At 46.3% G+C, this 16,562-nt stretch overlaps 1 protein-coding gene across 1 annotated transcript in view; it reads left to right on the forward strand.

Moving 5' to 3' along the window:
* The first annotated feature begins 11,971 nt into the window (after window positions 1-11,971).
* LHFPL3 (LHFPL tetraspan subfamily member 3) overlaps window positions 11,972-16,562 on the forward strand; it is a 233,976-nt gene continuing 229,385 nt past the window's right edge. Inside the window, exon 1 of the mRNA XM_059472401.1 lies at window positions 11,972-12,440. Within this exon, the coding sequence (XP_059328384.1) occupies window positions 11,972-12,440 (469 nt within the window). The remainder of the gene's footprint in view (window positions 12,441-16,562) is intronic.

The raw sequence follows: 16,562 nt of genomic DNA on the forward strand, positions 1-16,562 counted from the left end.
CCATTTTCTTGGTTGTTGATATACATAGATGTTTATATCACGTTTACAATTTTTCTTACTTCCCTTTCTGCAATTAAGGCTATTCCAAAAGGTCATATCAGCATTTATGAACTGAACTATTCTGAGATTTCAAAATTTTCATTTTTGTTATTCCTCAGCATAAAAATCAATCCCATCACCAATTCTGACCTTGGGGGTGGTGGATTGCACTCTGCATCCACAACTCTGCATCACAAAGCACCAACAGAATGTAGGAAGGTCAGAGAAAATCCTGCTCTGGGAGTTCACAGCTCCTTTTACTTTGTCATGCACCCAGCACACCTGGGAGCAGACTGAAGGAGGAAAAATCTAAGCAAGTTCTGGTACAAAGAGTCTGTCCATAAATAATTGGAAGTGTTTTGTAGTGAGGACTGTAATTTCAAGTCTGTCTGTTTTATAGAGTAGTTGGGATTTAATTTTACTTGTTGCAAAGCTTTCCCAAGCTTTCTCTAATTCTTGAGATTACTGAGCCCATACTTAAAGCAGTAAATTCTGCAAACTTTATAGACCCTGGAAAAGTGGAAATTCTGTTCAAAACTGCTGCGGCATTTTTTAATCATGCTGAATGCATAACCTGCAAATCATGGGTCAGCCAATAGTACAGTCATTCCTAGCAAGAGAATGGGAAATGGGACCTTTTCCAATTAGTGTGTTAGAGTTCCATAGAGCATTTCACCTTCAATTTGTGACATTTTGATTCAAAAATTAACACTGTCCAATGTCAATATTGCAAGTACTAAGTTAGGATGTGCTTTATTGAGTATTTGTTAGGAAGAATGCTTAAGAAAATAAAATATCTCTGTAATGTTCTGTTGTGATGAGTGCCTGGCCCAGTACTGTTGTTTGGAGGTTTTTTTTGTTGCTGTTGTATTTTAATAAAGTTTGGAAAAATTCACACACTATCAGAATAGCAAATCATGGTAAGAACTTCTGGAGCACTGTGTAAACTGAGCACATATCACAGGGGAGAAAAGGCAACAAAACAAACCAAGCAACAAACAAACCCTACCGCAGCCAAGACTCTTGCTGCCTTTGGAGGAGATGGGGTTTTACATGACTTGTTTTAACTGAGGCAGACAGTGGTTATCATATTTGTAAACAGAGATTGCAGTTCTGCCTGTGGACACTGGGGCATTGCATCAGGATAAACAGTGTGAAAATACCCATAGGTCATGGCATCACATGTCAACCAACTGAACAAAAGAATTGGTGATCAGATTGTTGCAGGGCTGGACTGGTAAAGCAAGGACATTTTATCCTCCCTGGAATGGAGTCCCTGGCCTGAGCAGGTCTGGGAGCAGCCACCAGGTCACCAAACAGCTGAGGGGTCCCAGCCCAGGTGCTCCATGGCATCTCTCATTATTTCCTAGCTGGTGATGCTGAGAGCCAGCCTAGATTCTTCTTCCACCTCAAAAGTCAAAATATTATTTATAAATTGGCAGAGGTTCAGAAGTGAGACAGGCAAGTAATCCAACATCTGGGAAGTGCATATTACAGTGATCTGTATCTTTGTCATCTCTGGCAGCTTGGCTTCTTCAAAGAGTAAGAAGCAACTTGGTCAAGGTCTTTATGTGGGAAGAAGACACCATCTGATGCTTTTCAGTTCTATCATCTATTAGAGAAAGGTACAACAAAATCTAATGCTTGGAAGCTGAATCTAGACAGGTAATTACTGTTCTATTATATCCTAAATTTTCTGTGGGGTCTTGTCACAGACTGTCACTAGACACTTCTCTGGGCAAGTAAATCTGCAAAACAGCCCCAATATTCCAGCGCAGCATCCTGATCTCAAGGCACACATTTATTTCTGACAAGTTACTGTCCTCAGTTCTTCCCCTCCCCCAGGACCGGCAGAGAAAAAGCATCTCAAAGGAAACAACCACACTAATTTTTACTCAGATTTATTTTCATTTACGACATTTGGCAGAGCCAAAGCCTGGAGGAGCTTCTCTGTGCCAGGTCTCCCCAGGCACATCAGCCCTTCCCATCTCCTTGGCATTCCCATGGTGAGGGAGGGACAGGGGTGCTGCAGGGTCAATGCAAACACCTCAAGCACCTCTTCTGCCTTCTGCCCACTGTGGGCTCCTGCAGAGAGACATCCTGCATGGCCCTGTGCTAAAAATCCCCGTGGTACAGCAGGGAAGGGCTGCATGATGATGCTGATGGCTCTTTGTCTCCATCCTGCTTGGAAAGGACCAAGGCAGGGCTGCCACAGGAAGGCTCCAGCCCTTGGGGATTTCTGCAGGATTTTAACGAAACCAAATGGGATTTGTAGTTTGACAAGGAAAGCTCCCACACTGTGAGTTGTTTTCCTAAACACAGATCCTAAAGACCAAGCCCGAGTTTTTGGTGCGGAGACACAGCGTTCTTGTTACAACCCGTGTTTTGCAAATAGGTCTGTTGTAGTCATTTCTCAAAGAGACACACTATGAATCAAAAATCAATTCACATGTTGAGATATTCATTTTGAGTAATAGTACCAAGGGAACAAAAACAAGCCAGAAGTGCTCTGTTGCAATATTTTCGAAATGAAATGGTCTTGGCTTTGTTATCTAATACTGTTTCATTCTAAAATTGATCTATGTTTAGTGTTAATAAATAGTAAAAATATGTGAAAAGTGAGTAATGTAGCTGACTGGATATTAGTTTTCCCTAATTTATTTTCAGTTTGGCCACCAAACAGGAAAATCAATTATTCTCACAACTCTATTCAGTATAAGTAAGTCTCTCTCTTCCAACATATTGCTTTCCACAGTTTTCTCCTCTGTGGAGACTCTTACTTCCACCAGTTGTATTAACTTGTGGTTTTCCCCAGATGATGACTTCTGACATTTTCATTTACATAAGTTCCCTTTAAATTTTTCTGCTGTTAGTTGTGACTATAATGAGTTAGCCTCTACTGTATATTTCATTAACATAATGTTTATTGCCTCTTTTGGATAATGAAACTATTTATTAAAATTGTTTCTATCAAGGATCTACTGGGTGGATAAAATATATGACTAAATATTGCTCCAACATGTTTTTGATTATTTTCATTGTCTTTCAAAAGGTTTTTCAGTACACATTGTAAAGAATGTATCCAAGCCACTTCAAAAATTTTGGACAAGATATTATAAAATGCAGTATCACATTTTCCAACAAAATCAGAATGCTATCCCACTTCCCTCTTATTGCTACTTAATTGTCAAGAACTATGTTGGATAAAACATATGCTGTGTAAACTCCCACTGTTTACTGCTATTTTGTTTCATTACCCTCTCCATGTTGGTGGCCATCTCCATCTATTTTTCCCATCATTGTACACATTGTACACTTTTTTTTTGCCGTGTAAGAATGTTGTCTTTTTCCCATTGTAAAAGTCTTGATCCTTTTTTCCAGAGGTATTAAAGTGTTGGTTTCACTTAGCAGCTCTTTACCTTGCTACCACCATTAAGATGAAAAACTAGTTCAGAGACATTTTTGGGCCAACTATAATTTCAACAGTACATGTGAAGTAAATATTTATTCAAATGACTGCTTGGGGCTAAACAAAAGAGAGGCATTCCAGAAGTCCATTTGCATCAGGAGAATGACCAAAAGTCTACATAAAGTGTTGTTCTATTTCTCAGTGGAAAAGGAAAATTTATAACAGGTGACAAAAGGATTTAAATTTGGTGGGACTTTTTTTTTTTTTTTGCTTCCTCCTGGGTGTTACATTTGATCGTATGATAAGTGCCATTTTTTTTTTACTATAAAGAGCTGAAATTCCAGCTGTGTAATAAGAATAGGTTGAAGACCATGTAGATGAGTTTGCTTATCAGGGGAGCCTGCAGAAATTACTGAGAGAATTGTAAATCTTACAAATAAGAGGCTGAGACAAAATTACAGCACAGAAGAGGGACAACAGGTTTTAGAATATTAGGAAGATTATAAAAGAAAAATATAATGTCTGCATTTATAAAGGGATGATGGAGGAGTATGAACATGGAGCATACAACTGAAGGAATAACAGGTAAGCTTTAATTCGTAGAGTAATATGGAAACAAGCAATGTTTTTTATGGATACATGGAAAACAAAACAGGGCTGAGGAACACCTAATACAGATTTATCAAGGAATGATCTTGTAATATTTAATTTGTTCTGTTCTATTGCAGGGTAAAGGCAAAGATAAAGGTATCCTCTATCTTGCCTCCTTTAAGGCTTTTGATGCCCTCTAAAGTAATATTTTCATAGCCAGATGAGAGAAGTTTTTAGGTGGAGCTCCTGGCAGGTGAATGTGTAGGTAGGTGGCAAGGAACACATTAAAAGAGCACCTGCTTGCAGCTCACTGATATATTGAATTTGTGTACCTTTAGCAGTTCCACACAAGTCTTCCTTAGGTTTGGTGTTGCTCAATACTGTTATTAATGGCCTGAACAGTGAAATAGGTTATATGCTTATTAAGTCACTAGATTATATTAACCTAAGTGAGCTGCAAGCACTCTGGAGATTTAAGCAGTTAAGTACTTAAGCTGTGCCCAGGTTAGTATAACCTGCTTGTCATCAGGGCTAATTAATCACATTAACATCTTGCTAATGTGACCACACTGCTCGGGGTAGCTGTGATACCTCTGAATGGCACTGCATTATGCCACAGAGATTCTCTCAAAGAGAGGCATTCCACACTTCCTCCATTTAATCACATTCCCCAGTCTGCTCCAGGTCAAGATGCTGATTTACAGGCAGGTCACTTAGGTACATTTAAACATTTTACCATCAATCCTCCTGGAAACAGCAGACTCGGTTGTGCTGAGTGTTGTGTAATGCCAGAGCGAATACTCACTTTATGCTAGGATATCATCTTGTGCAGCATCAAAATCACACACTGCAGCTGCTGAGCTTCCCCTGCAGATTCCTCCATCCAAGTATTGATCAGGCCCTGTGTGTTAGAAAGGTCTGCAGAGCTCCTACGACGTGCACTGGAAGAGCGGTAATTTTCCTGTTTTACATGAAAATATATTAGATTGCAGGAGGACTATGGTTCTGGCAGATCAATGCCAGAGGAGTTAATATCACCTACTTTTGCCTCCCTGTTGTATAGTTCTAAAATTAGAAGCAAGCAGAAACACTGTGCAGCATCCTAATTGGCTTGTCACTAGGGCAGAGTAACTGGCCAGCTTCTGACTTAGCAGAGATCAGAAGGTCCTCTTGATGCATCCTCACTGCTTTGTTGCTTAGCCTCTGGGGAAGAAATATTCAGAAATAAATGTAACATCTATTTAATTAATTAGAATTTTAATATATTTAAAGCATAACTTTCTATCTGGTGTGATGTAAAACATTTTAGTCGTTTTCCACTGTGGAAAAAAATTATCTGCAGACATTGTAAGTCACATCCTGACTGCAGTAATTTTACCTTGTTAAAGGCAAAGAAGGGGACTTCACCACTGGCAGGTACAATTTTTGAGAGCAACATCAAAGTTATATTTAGCATCATATAATCCTTATACAGCTGGCTGAATGTTTATGGCAGTGAAGTTTTAGCTACCTACATGATGCCTGGGGCTCTGGAAAGGAAACCTAAAATGCATCTTGTTGGCAGAAGAGTTTATGTACTTACCTTAGACTAGGCTGGTCCAGAGAAATAAAAGTCTTTCTCCACGTGAATTTCAGTCTAGGAGACATACATTAACGAAACTTTTATTACATGAAAAACATGTCTAGACAGCAGCCTGAGCTGCACAGCTACCTTTGAAGATGTACAGCATATAGCCTGCAGCAGGGTATTTCACAGCACCTTTTGTGGTGAAGCTCCTGACCCTCTGGCAAACAGCAGCCGCAGCAAGAGCAGCAAGATTCCCTCACTTCAGGGGGAGTCTCTGCTTGTGCCTCTGAACAGCAAACACAGCGAGGCACCTGCGAGCCCTGTCTGGGTTAATGAGCAGCACTGACAAGCAGGCTGTGCTCGTGAGCAGAGCAGGGCACGGTGATGATGGCTCAGCTCAGAGTAGCCCCAGGTGCAGCACTGGCTGTGCAGGACGCCCCTGGCACTGTGACACAGCTCACGGGCCTCAGGAGGAATCATTCCTTGGACAGTGGGGACTGGGAAGCTTAGCTTCCAACTGGTCCATAGAGTTTTCTATTTTAGACAGTGTGTTTCAGAGTCATGCTGCATCTCCTCCAAGTCAGGGAGGCTGAGGGAAGGAAGCTGAAGCAGGTCTTAGCTGAGTCACGTGTCATGGTGCCTTAAGATCTCTCCTTCCTCACCATGGATCTTAATGTTCCCACTTTCCCTGTACTTAGTGCATCAGCTTCATCTGCACTCCCACCTGCTCTCCCCTTCAACAGCCACTGCTCATCCTGCTTTCGTGCAGGTGAACCTGCCCTGGGTCACGAATCCAATCCTCTGCTGTCACTGGGAACCTGGCTACTTCACCCCTTTACAGAGATTTCCTTTCTTTTCAAGGCTGGTGGGATATTTCCTTCCCTTCAGTCTCTGCTTCCACACACAGCCCAGGTACTTCTCACCTTCCTCACATTCCTTCCCTCTCAGGAAAGCCTCTGCTCCTTGCCTGACCACTGTTCTCCCCCTCCATCTCTACTGAAGTGAGCTTCTGCCATTTGCAGCCAAGCACCTTGATTCAGAGTGGACTTTGTGGCCTTTTTCTGATGATTGTGCACCATTCCCCAGTGCTTTGGGATATCAAGTCCTGCAGCCTTCTGGGAATGTGGCTCCAGAATGGCCATATTGTGCTTCCCAGCTCTGCCCTAATGGGTGCCCTACAGGACTCCCCCTCCTCTATCACCACCACCAGTAGGACCAAATTCAAGAGAAATGGTGTCAATCTAAGCTACTCCCTAATTCTTACAGTATGCCTAAATTGGACCATTTCTGACTGAAACAGTGATGGCAAGAAGAGTTTCAGCAACATCAATAGCAGTAATTCTAGCCAGCCCTTTGCTGTGCCTCTCCCACGGTTGTTAACACTACAGAAATAGAAAGAAATGCCATTTCCTACTCCCCAAGAAGGAACATTTCACCAGTGCAGCTGGGTCCCAGGGGAAAGAAAGCCAAAATGTGCAGAAACTGTAATAAAATAAGACATAATGTTAAAGTTAATGCTTTGTGATAGACCACTGGCGAGCTGTGGGTTGCCACAGCAACAGGACTGCACACACCAGGCTGCACTGTGGGGCTGCTGGAGCTGCAACTGGGGCTGCTGAAAGGTCAGCATGCTGCTGTCCTGAGCAAACACATCAGCACCTGTTTGCAGCCAGCTCCAGACAACGTGGGACCAGGGAAAAATCAGTCTGGAATGATGCATGCCTTAAGAGGCTGCCTACCAGCAGTTAAGCTGTAATCAAGCCCAGAACATGCATAGGTTATCTCAGTCATCAGTGAAACAGCACAAAAAGTCCTGCTTGGTCTTTAGTGTTGCCCCAGCTTTGGCTCACACTGAATGCTGGAGAGCAGAGAGGAGACTTTATGACTTTTCAGCTTCTGCTCTGGATATCCACATGTCCTTGGACACAAGCTGGAGAAGCCCCAAGTCTACCTTGACTTGCCTTCCTTCTCTTCCAGACCCAGGATCTAGGCAGCCCAAATTAAATGAGTCTGTTATTTGTACATATCTGCATCTGCTTTGTTAAAAGATTGTAACAGCTGTATGTAGTTATTTAAGTGGGGTGAGAGGGAAATTCTAAGTTGTTGGTGGGCTCTGGGTGAACATGGTAGCCAGTGAGTGATACATAGAAAAATGGGAAGAAAGCCCCTGAGGGGTAGAGCAGTTCACGAACCTTGTGTGCAGATACAGATGTGGAGAAACTCCTGTCAGCCCAGACTTCTCTATGAACCAGGGGAAAAACCTTCTGAGGCAGAGCTGCACTTTTAGAGGGCTGGATGGGAGACACTGCTCAGAGGGGTTGGTGGGAGTCAGTCGTGTCTGAGCAGGGACATCCCTGTCATGGAGGTTTGCTATGTCTGTGTGAGCCCAGCCTCACGTGCTCAACAATTTTCCCAGTTACCTCAAATGTCATCAAAACTCATCATTCATTGTCTGACACGTTATTGCTATTGATTCATTGGTATGTAACTTCCTACTACCCCATTCCCCCTCACAGGCTTCTTTTTGTGTAATTCCTCCCTCTTGATAACACTTCTCCAACCATACATTCACCCCTTCTCCCTTCTGTTTTTTTCTTCATTTCCCACCATGTGAATATCAATGAATTCCCAGATGTGCATTTCTTCCCAGACATGCAACTGAATGCATGGCCCAGCAACTGAATGCATCTGTTCTTCTTACCCACCATGTCCAAGGGTTTCCTGGCACAGCAAACAGCCTCTCTCCACCGTGCTCCATATTAAATACTTTATTTTAAATACTTAAAATATTTAAGTAGCTCTCCACCACAGCCCCACCACTGCAAATAACTGACATGTTCCAAAGAGAAATGCTGTGACTAGAAACATTACCTAAACAACTTTTATTATAACCTTTTATTTTGTGTTTTGTGTAATGATCTATACAAACAAAAAATCCATGGTCAGATAAAATGATCAGTAATGTTCTCCAGGCAAATTTGGGGCACAATTATACTTTAGAAGTTGTATAAATTTTCTTTAAACTTGCCTTTCTTTGAACACACATGCACAAGAAAATGTTTTAAGAGCAATATTATGGTTGGAAAATCCAGTGCTGAAGAGGATGTGTCAAAAAAAGAGCTGTCTGTGGCACTTGATTTACATCCCTTTGTTCTGCACTGCACGCTCACAGGCTAATTGGTAAACAGGATCCTGCCTGATCGGGTGTGAGAGACAGCAGCTGCTGTCCAGAAAGATCAGGATGATGAGAATCCTATTTCACCTGTTGAAGAAGCTTTTGGTCAGAATCCTGGCTCAAAAGCCAGACTGTTTTAGATGAGACTAGGTGGCAGCCACAGGGCTGGGACCCAGTTAATTTTCAGGGAGAAAAATTGTGGAGGTACAATATTGTTGGAGAAAAATGATAATCTTCTGAGGTTTAAGATGATGAAAGCTGTCCAGAAGAGCTGGGGACTATCCCTGCTTCTGCACAGAATTCTTCTGTGATGCCAGGCACAATGCTTAAAACCTTTCATAGATGAGCAGCAGCTCAGTATGGCTCCTTCTGAGGCCTCATTTTCAGAACTGCTGCAACCAAAATCCATGCCAGGTCTGCTCTGAGAAACAAGGTCCCAGCTGCCTTTCAACCATTTATTCAGAATCTGCCAACCTTCTATCTCACAGAGACATTCTATTTCCTAATGCTATGAAGAACACATATAATGGTGTTAAAGAACCATAAAAGTACCTCCTAAGCCTGTCTTCAGGTATTCTGAAGAAATTCTGATACCAAAAAGTGAGACTAGAGGATTCAAAGCTCTAGAGAGGGACACAGCCCTCTCTAGAGGGTGCCCCCAAAACCAGACATCTCAGACATCTAGTACCACTTTCCCATTTCCAATGCATTAAACTGAAGGACTGTGGGTATCACCTAAAGTCCATGTGAACCCTTTGGTGCTAGAGGTCAGAGAGGACATCCTAGGACAACCCAACCAATCACTGCCAGGCCAAGGTGGGATTTTTTGCACAGTCTTTAACTCAGCTTTTCAGCAGAACCCTAGGTTCTTTCCCTGCTTCTGGCCCTTCCTTCTCTTGTCCAGACTGACAAGAGCAATTTTATTATTAAGAGCAATAATGGTTGGAAAATCCAGTGCTGAAGAGGATGTGCCAAAAAAAGAGCTGTCTGGGGCACTTGATTTACATCCCTTTGTTCTGCACTGCACGCTCACATGCTAATTGGTAAACCCTACCCTAGTCTCACTCTTGTTTCCCAGCTTTTTCTCCAAACTCAGTATTTTGTCCTCATCAGCTCTGTCGGCCCATTTCTTCTACAAGCAACTCATTTCTCCTCTCCTGACTCCTTCCCAGGTCCACATCTCTTCTTCCTGCCATACCAATTCTTAGGGTCAACTTTACTTACTGTACGTGTACATATTTACATGTCCACTAAATTTCCCATTTGTCACAGATCCCTTCCCCACCTCCTTTTTTTTTTCTTTTTGATTTCACTGAACATCTTTCCCAACCCTCCCTCCGACCTCCATTCCTAAATTGTCTTGGGCCACTTCAGGCTTCCTCCTGCCTTCTATACATTATATTTTCTGCACCTCCACACTCCACGGCCGCTTAGAGGACAGTGAGGAGAGGCATCCTGCCCCGAACCCTGGGGCCTGATGGAAACAGGAGCGAGCACAGAAGAGCCATCACTCCTCCTGGTGCTCGAGGCTGGAACACGTTCGGCCCTCTCTGAAGGCAGCACATGAGCAGTCCGGTCACGCACAGCAGCTGCAGCAGGAGCTGGACGAGGCCGCGGAGCGCACCCGGGCACCTCCGGCAGCGCTGGACAACGCGCACTCGGTGTGAGCAAAATCTCCAGGGATTTTAGCAGTGCTTTTCACATTTGGACCCGCCTTCCTAAGAAAGCGGGGCGAGTATTTGGGGTCCACACTGCCTATGCTGCCTGTGTCTAAGCACACCCATGCCATATGTGCACACCCATGCCATGTGTGCCAAGGGCCTGGCTGCACGACCTGGCTGCCTTTATGCTCCCACCCCTCCACAGCTTCCCAAGCTCTGACTGTCCCCGACGGGAGCGCGGCAGTCTGGAACTGATAACAGGAGCTGCCCTTTCCTCTGCGGGAACCTTGGGAAGGGCTGGCGTTGCGCTCCATGGGGCTGCGCCTGGTGAGTGGCAGTCGTGGGGCGGAAATAAAACTTTGCTTGAAACAGTTTTAAATGTAAGGAACGCCAGGAATCATTTCCACGGGAGTCTCTCTCCCTCCTGCGAGCTCCAGCGTTTGAGTGAGCGCGGCCCCTGCCGGCCCCGCTCGGCAGCCGGAGCGCTCGCCCCGCCGCGCCTCCCGTCGCTCCTGCTGCGAGCTCGGGCTCAGCGCACAGGTCGGGGACTGCAAATCCAAGTGTCACTGGCACAGGAATGATTATTACCAGATGCTAATTACTCGTTAATGTATGCTAATCGCTGCTGCATGCCAGCGCGCTCGGAGCACCGGGTGCCAGGCAGAAAGCGCTCGGCAGGAGCGGAGCGGCTCCGCAGCCCCAGCCCCGCGCCCGGAGCCGGCACCGCGCCCCAGGGCTGCGCCGCGCTCACACCGCGCTCCTCCGCGGCCGCCATCCCGCTCCCGGGGCAAGGAGCAGCCAGCCGCTGCTGACTCCTGACTCCCCCGAGCTCCAGGCTTTGCCTGCCGTGGGTTTCCTGCAGCCGAGAGACAGACAGGCGCCCCCGGTTCCCCCGCGGCACGGCAGCACCGCCGCTCCCCCGCCGCAGGGGACCCGGCGGGTGCCGCCCCCGCCGGGGAGGCGATGGTGATGTTCTGTGCGGGGACGGGAACATCACACGCACGTTCTGAACTTTAAAACCCGCTGCCTGAACGTGTCTCCCGGGAGAGGCGAGCGGGTCCCCTCGGCAGCCGCTGCCCCGGCCGGGAAAGGTGCCCGCGGGCCGAGGGGAGCCGCACACAGGGCTGGCCCGGGGAAAGGCACCGGCAGCCCCCTCGCCCCCTCCTGCCGCTGCCGCCTCCCCTGGGGCCGGCGCTGCCCGTGCCCGCCGTGGCTGCGCGCAACCCGCGGGAACCCGCGGCGGGCGGTGCGCGGGAGGCGCCCGGCGGAGGGCGGGCAGCGGGGCGGGCGGAGCGCGGGGCCGGCGGCGCTGCGCTGCGCCCCGATAGGCGGCGGCGGGCGGTGTCGGTGCTGCCGCCGCTGCCGCGGCTGCTGTGCTGAAGCCCGGCACAGGGGCTCGCCGGCTCTCGCACGCAGCGGCGGCGGCGGAGCGCGTCGCGTCGAGAGGAGCGATCGGGGAGGAGGAGGAGAAGGCGGAGAAGGAGGAGGAGGAGGAGGAGGAAGGGGAGGGGGGCACCTTCTCGGAGAGGATGCCCGGAGCGGCTGCAGGGACGGCGGCTACAGGAGCAGGCTCGTCAGGAGCGGTAGCAGCGGGGATGCTCCCAGCTCAGGAGGCAGCCAAGATCTACCACACCAACTACGTGCGGAACTCGCGGGCCATCGGCGTGCTCTGGGCCATCTTCACCATCTGCTTTGCCATCGTCAACGTGGTGTGCTTCATCCAGCCGTACTGGATCGGGGACGGCGTGGATACCCCGCAGGCGGGCTACTTCGGGCTCTTCCACTACTGCATCGGCAACGGCTTCAGCCGGGAACTCACCTGCCGGGGCAGCTTCACGGACTTCTCCAGCCTGCCCTCGGGAGCCTTCAAAGCTGCGTCCTTCTTCATCGGGCTCTCGATGATGCTCATCATCGCCTGCATCGTCTGCTTCATCCTCTTCTTCTTCTGCAACACAGCCACCGTCTACAAGATCTGTGCCTGGATGCAGCTGACCTCGGGTGAGTGCAGGCAGCGGCCCCGGTGCTGGGGGGCTCCGCGCCCCCTGTCCGGCACAGCCCGGCACGGCCCGGCTCGGCCCGGGGGGCACGGCCGGCTCTGCACAAAGTTGCGGCGCCGGGGCGGGAGCGGCGGGTGTCGGGGTTCCCCCGGCGGGGCAGGCCGGGAGGGGATGCTCGGGGCGCCGCCACACATCGGCAGCGTCGCAGAGCGGTGCCTGTGCCTGCCCCGGGCCGACGGCTGGGCGTGGGCCAAGCCCGGCTGAGCCCGCAGCTCCTCGCAGCGCACCGAGCGCTGCCCGGGGACCCTGCCCGGGGACCCTGCCCGGGGACGCTGCCCGGGGACGCTGCCCGGGGACGCTGCCCGGGCTCGGGGTGGGACCCGGCCCGTGGGCAGCTCCAGCAGCTCAGGGACTGCGGTGGGTGTCCTCCAGCGCGGGTCTGCTGTAAAGGTCAGGAGAAAATGGCAGTGGGGACAGTTGGGGAAGGCGGCTGCCCGCCTGTTGAAGCTCAGTCCCCGTCCCGCAGTTCCACCCGGCCAAGGCAGAGCCCGCTCCGGCTCCGTGGCAGGGCTTGGCGAGGTCTTTCGCTGGTGAACTGGAAGGGCAGCTGAGGTCGTTGGATGTGGCATGCATGAGTTTGGGTTGGGGTCTGTTTCACTTGTCCACAAGGTTTATTTTCCACTATATGTTAGGAGTGTAAAGAAAAATAATTAATTTCAGTTGCTGATTTTGTTTCAGAGGATCTCCTGACTTCATTTGACTTTCCCCATCACATCTAGTGTCTCCCTGGGGAAAGTGTGTGGTAGGAAAGAGGGAAAACACCAGGACATCCCTTTATGCATTTCCAGCACAGCTTTCCCTCTGAGTTAGTGGAGAACTGGTTATTTGTGTGCAGCTGGGAGGGACTGTAGAATTAAGATAGTAATACAAGCAGTTTTAGCGAGACAGAAAATATTAATTCTTCAATAATTTGAGGAAAAAAGGGGCTAAAATCAAAGCATACCTGTTACATGTCCTCCTGGTAAAACTTGAAATTGAGGAGTTTTGGAATAAGCAGGAATAAATAAGCTGTTAGGGAAACAGAGCAAAATGTCACCAAAATGGGCTCACAATCACTTTTTCAGTCCCCTTAATTGACCTACATTCATTTCAGTTTCTGAGCAAAAATTATTTTGAGTTTTCTGTTGAACATCTTCAGCATTATTCAGTTTGCCATCTAGTCCATGAGACCTGGTGGAATTCTCTTGTTTGTATGAAACAGCTCTAACCATTTTTCTCTCCAATCATGTTTTTCTGTGTGCTATTGTACATTTTTATGCTGTTGCCTTAACTGAAGTTTCCTTGTAATTTCTTTCTGTATCACTTGGGGAGTGATCTGCAGTCACTTGAAGCTGGTAGGTTTTTTCCCAATTCCAGTGAGTTTAGTTTTGGGTTCATTATCTCTGTACTGGGAACCCCCTTTGGTGCTGGTGGTTCCTCTCTCCTTTCAGTAACATGCATTCTGACATGGTCTGGTTGGTTGTACACAGTCATGTCCCTTGGCTCTGGGCAGAGAAAACTGTTCCATCTTTGCACAACTGATGTCTCCTCTATCCATTAAGGACTCCTGCTTTCAGCTGTTTCCTCTTCTTATGGCTCTGCTGCTAAAAGGTGCCATGAATATTCACTGTTTTGATGCATTTCGGCATGTTTTTTTCATGTCCGGTATGCAGTAGGACAGCACAATTTCCAAATCCCTTGCACTTTCCAACATCAACATCTATGTTTGCACTACTTCATGCCCAGAGGTGCTGGTGAAAGGCAGATAAAATGAATCTCATTCCTTTACTGTGTTTCTGTCCAGGTGAACAATAATGCTAAGAAACCACCATATGTGACTGATCTACTGGACTCCTGCATGTGTGCAGGTGTGACTGGAGATTTGTTTCCAGGCAAAGCAACACAGAATTTTTGTCATCTCCAAAGCTGGTAGATGCACTGCTGGCATTAAAAATCAACAAAAGGAGCTTTATGTCAGCAGAAGAATCACTTCTCAGACTGCTTCCCTCCGAAATTAATAAGGGAATGCATGCATAGCCAAGTGGTTGCTTGCTGTCTTTCCCAATTTGTACACGAATGCCCTGGAAGAGCTAGAACAATGCTGGGTGTTGAAAGAACCTGACTTTATTGTTTGCTGAATGTTTTACCTTAATTCAGTATTTACCTCACTCTTCATTTCTGTATTACTTAAAAAAGTTTCCTCAAAAACTACCAGAAAGTCCATATAGCTTTGAGTTCCCTCCTTTGAAGAAAACAAAGGTGGTGGGACAGAAAAAAAAATTGGAGTAAAATGTGCAGGACAGGAATGTTATAATGATGTTTTTATGAGCTATATGACCTATTTGTGTTATTAGTTTACTGTTTGGAAAGTATAAGTAATAGATAATAGTAATCCTAAAATGCTTATCTCACAAAAAAGAATATAGCAATGTCATCTACATAGGCATATAGTTCTGTGTAGTACAGGAACAAAATTGAATCTGAAGTACTGAAATAAAGGAGCATGTGAATATAGCTTTGATTTTGCTTGCTATTATGTACTTTCATAATGTTAGCATTATGTTCAGTAATGTAACACTTAAAATTGATGTCATTTAAATCTTGTTAGAATCAGGTTTCTGACGTGGGATCATGCTTGGTTTGAGATTGCAAATGAAAGCTTAGGAACTGATTTCTTTAGAAGGAAGATTTGGATCACAGTCTGTCCTGCATGAGTCATTATAAATTGTCAGCATGATATAGCTCTTGTTTTGAAAAGGTGTTTATTAAGTAAGAAAAAGATAAACAGTATCTTGGGCACATACACTTTCAGTCCTTGTTGCTGTCCAATCATGTCTATGGCTAGACAGGTCTGTGACATGATAAAGAAGAAATATCCTAAGAAAAAAAGTACTTTCTGTGTGTACAGCCTAGATTAAATGTTCCTATGATTTAGCCATGGCTTAGGCTGCCTTTTTTGTTGCACATGCATGATTCTGTCAGGGTACACACGAGCCAGCGCTGGCAGCCTCATTCTCCATCCCCTAACCTCCTCTTCTGCAATTGCAAAATCATGGGTACAAGCAGTATGCACTCATCTAATTTGAGCAGCTGCACGATCACAAACTCCTGAAATCATTAGGAATTAGGTAATACTGTTCTTGGTAATTCTACACCTAATGTTTACAGGAAACCTCACAAATAAAGTTAACTCTTGAGATTTATTCCTTTATGGGTTAAGTAAATCAAACACTTCCATGCTCTTATTGTGATTTTTTTCACAATATTTGTCATTACTTTTTTTCCTTTACTAGGATGTTTCAAGGTATTAGAAAGAAAAAAGTAAGGAAAGCAGAAGAAAGGCATAGAAGTGTCCCATGAACAAGCAGGATGAAACCAATATATAGGTTTTTCAAGAGATTCCTGAGTTTATGCCCACAGTAAGAGGACCGTTGAACAAAACATCAAAGCTCTGTACTTTGGCAAACCACAGTCCAGTGATCTTTGAAAGTGGTCTGTAACATGGCCCATGAAAACATCAGAGCAGCTAAAGCTCATTTTGCTCTCTGTGTTTTTGGTTCTCCATCACTAGTACTCAGGGATTTCCTCACGTGGATCTTGGCATTTAAAGGCTCTTGCTGGATTTTGTTTTTTGAGACCTGTGTAAACTTTTAGCATTTACAGTGCCCCAGAGCAAGGAGTTCCATAGATTGATACATGTTGTGTGAAGATTCAATGGCTTTTGTGTTTTAAATCTTGTGCCTGCCCATTTCATATGATCCTCTGAGCTCATGCATGGGAAGAGGCTGTGAACAGGGAACTTGGAGGCTCATTCCCTGTCCTGGCTCTGATTACAGCTTTGCTGTATCCCCTCAATTACCTGGTTTTGAGACCTTTGGCTTCTTAGTCAGTCCTTATCTGTTAGGTTGTAGCAAACTTGTGATGATCCCTGCTGCCCTGCCCATAGCCATTTCCAGTCTACTCTCTCTTTTCAGAGTCTGTGGGACCAGACCTACACACAATATTCAAGACAGACAAACCAGCCATTCATATAGTGACTAAATAATATTCTCTCTTTTGTTCTTTGTTCCTTTCCTAGTAATTA

The sequence above is a fragment of the Ammospiza nelsoni genome, chromosome 5 (genome assembly GCF_027579445.1).
Source record: "Ammospiza nelsoni isolate bAmmNel1 chromosome 5, bAmmNel1.pri, whole genome shotgun sequence".
Classification (NCBI taxonomy): domain Eukaryota; kingdom Metazoa; phylum Chordata; class Aves; order Passeriformes; family Passerellidae; genus Ammospiza; species Ammospiza nelsoni.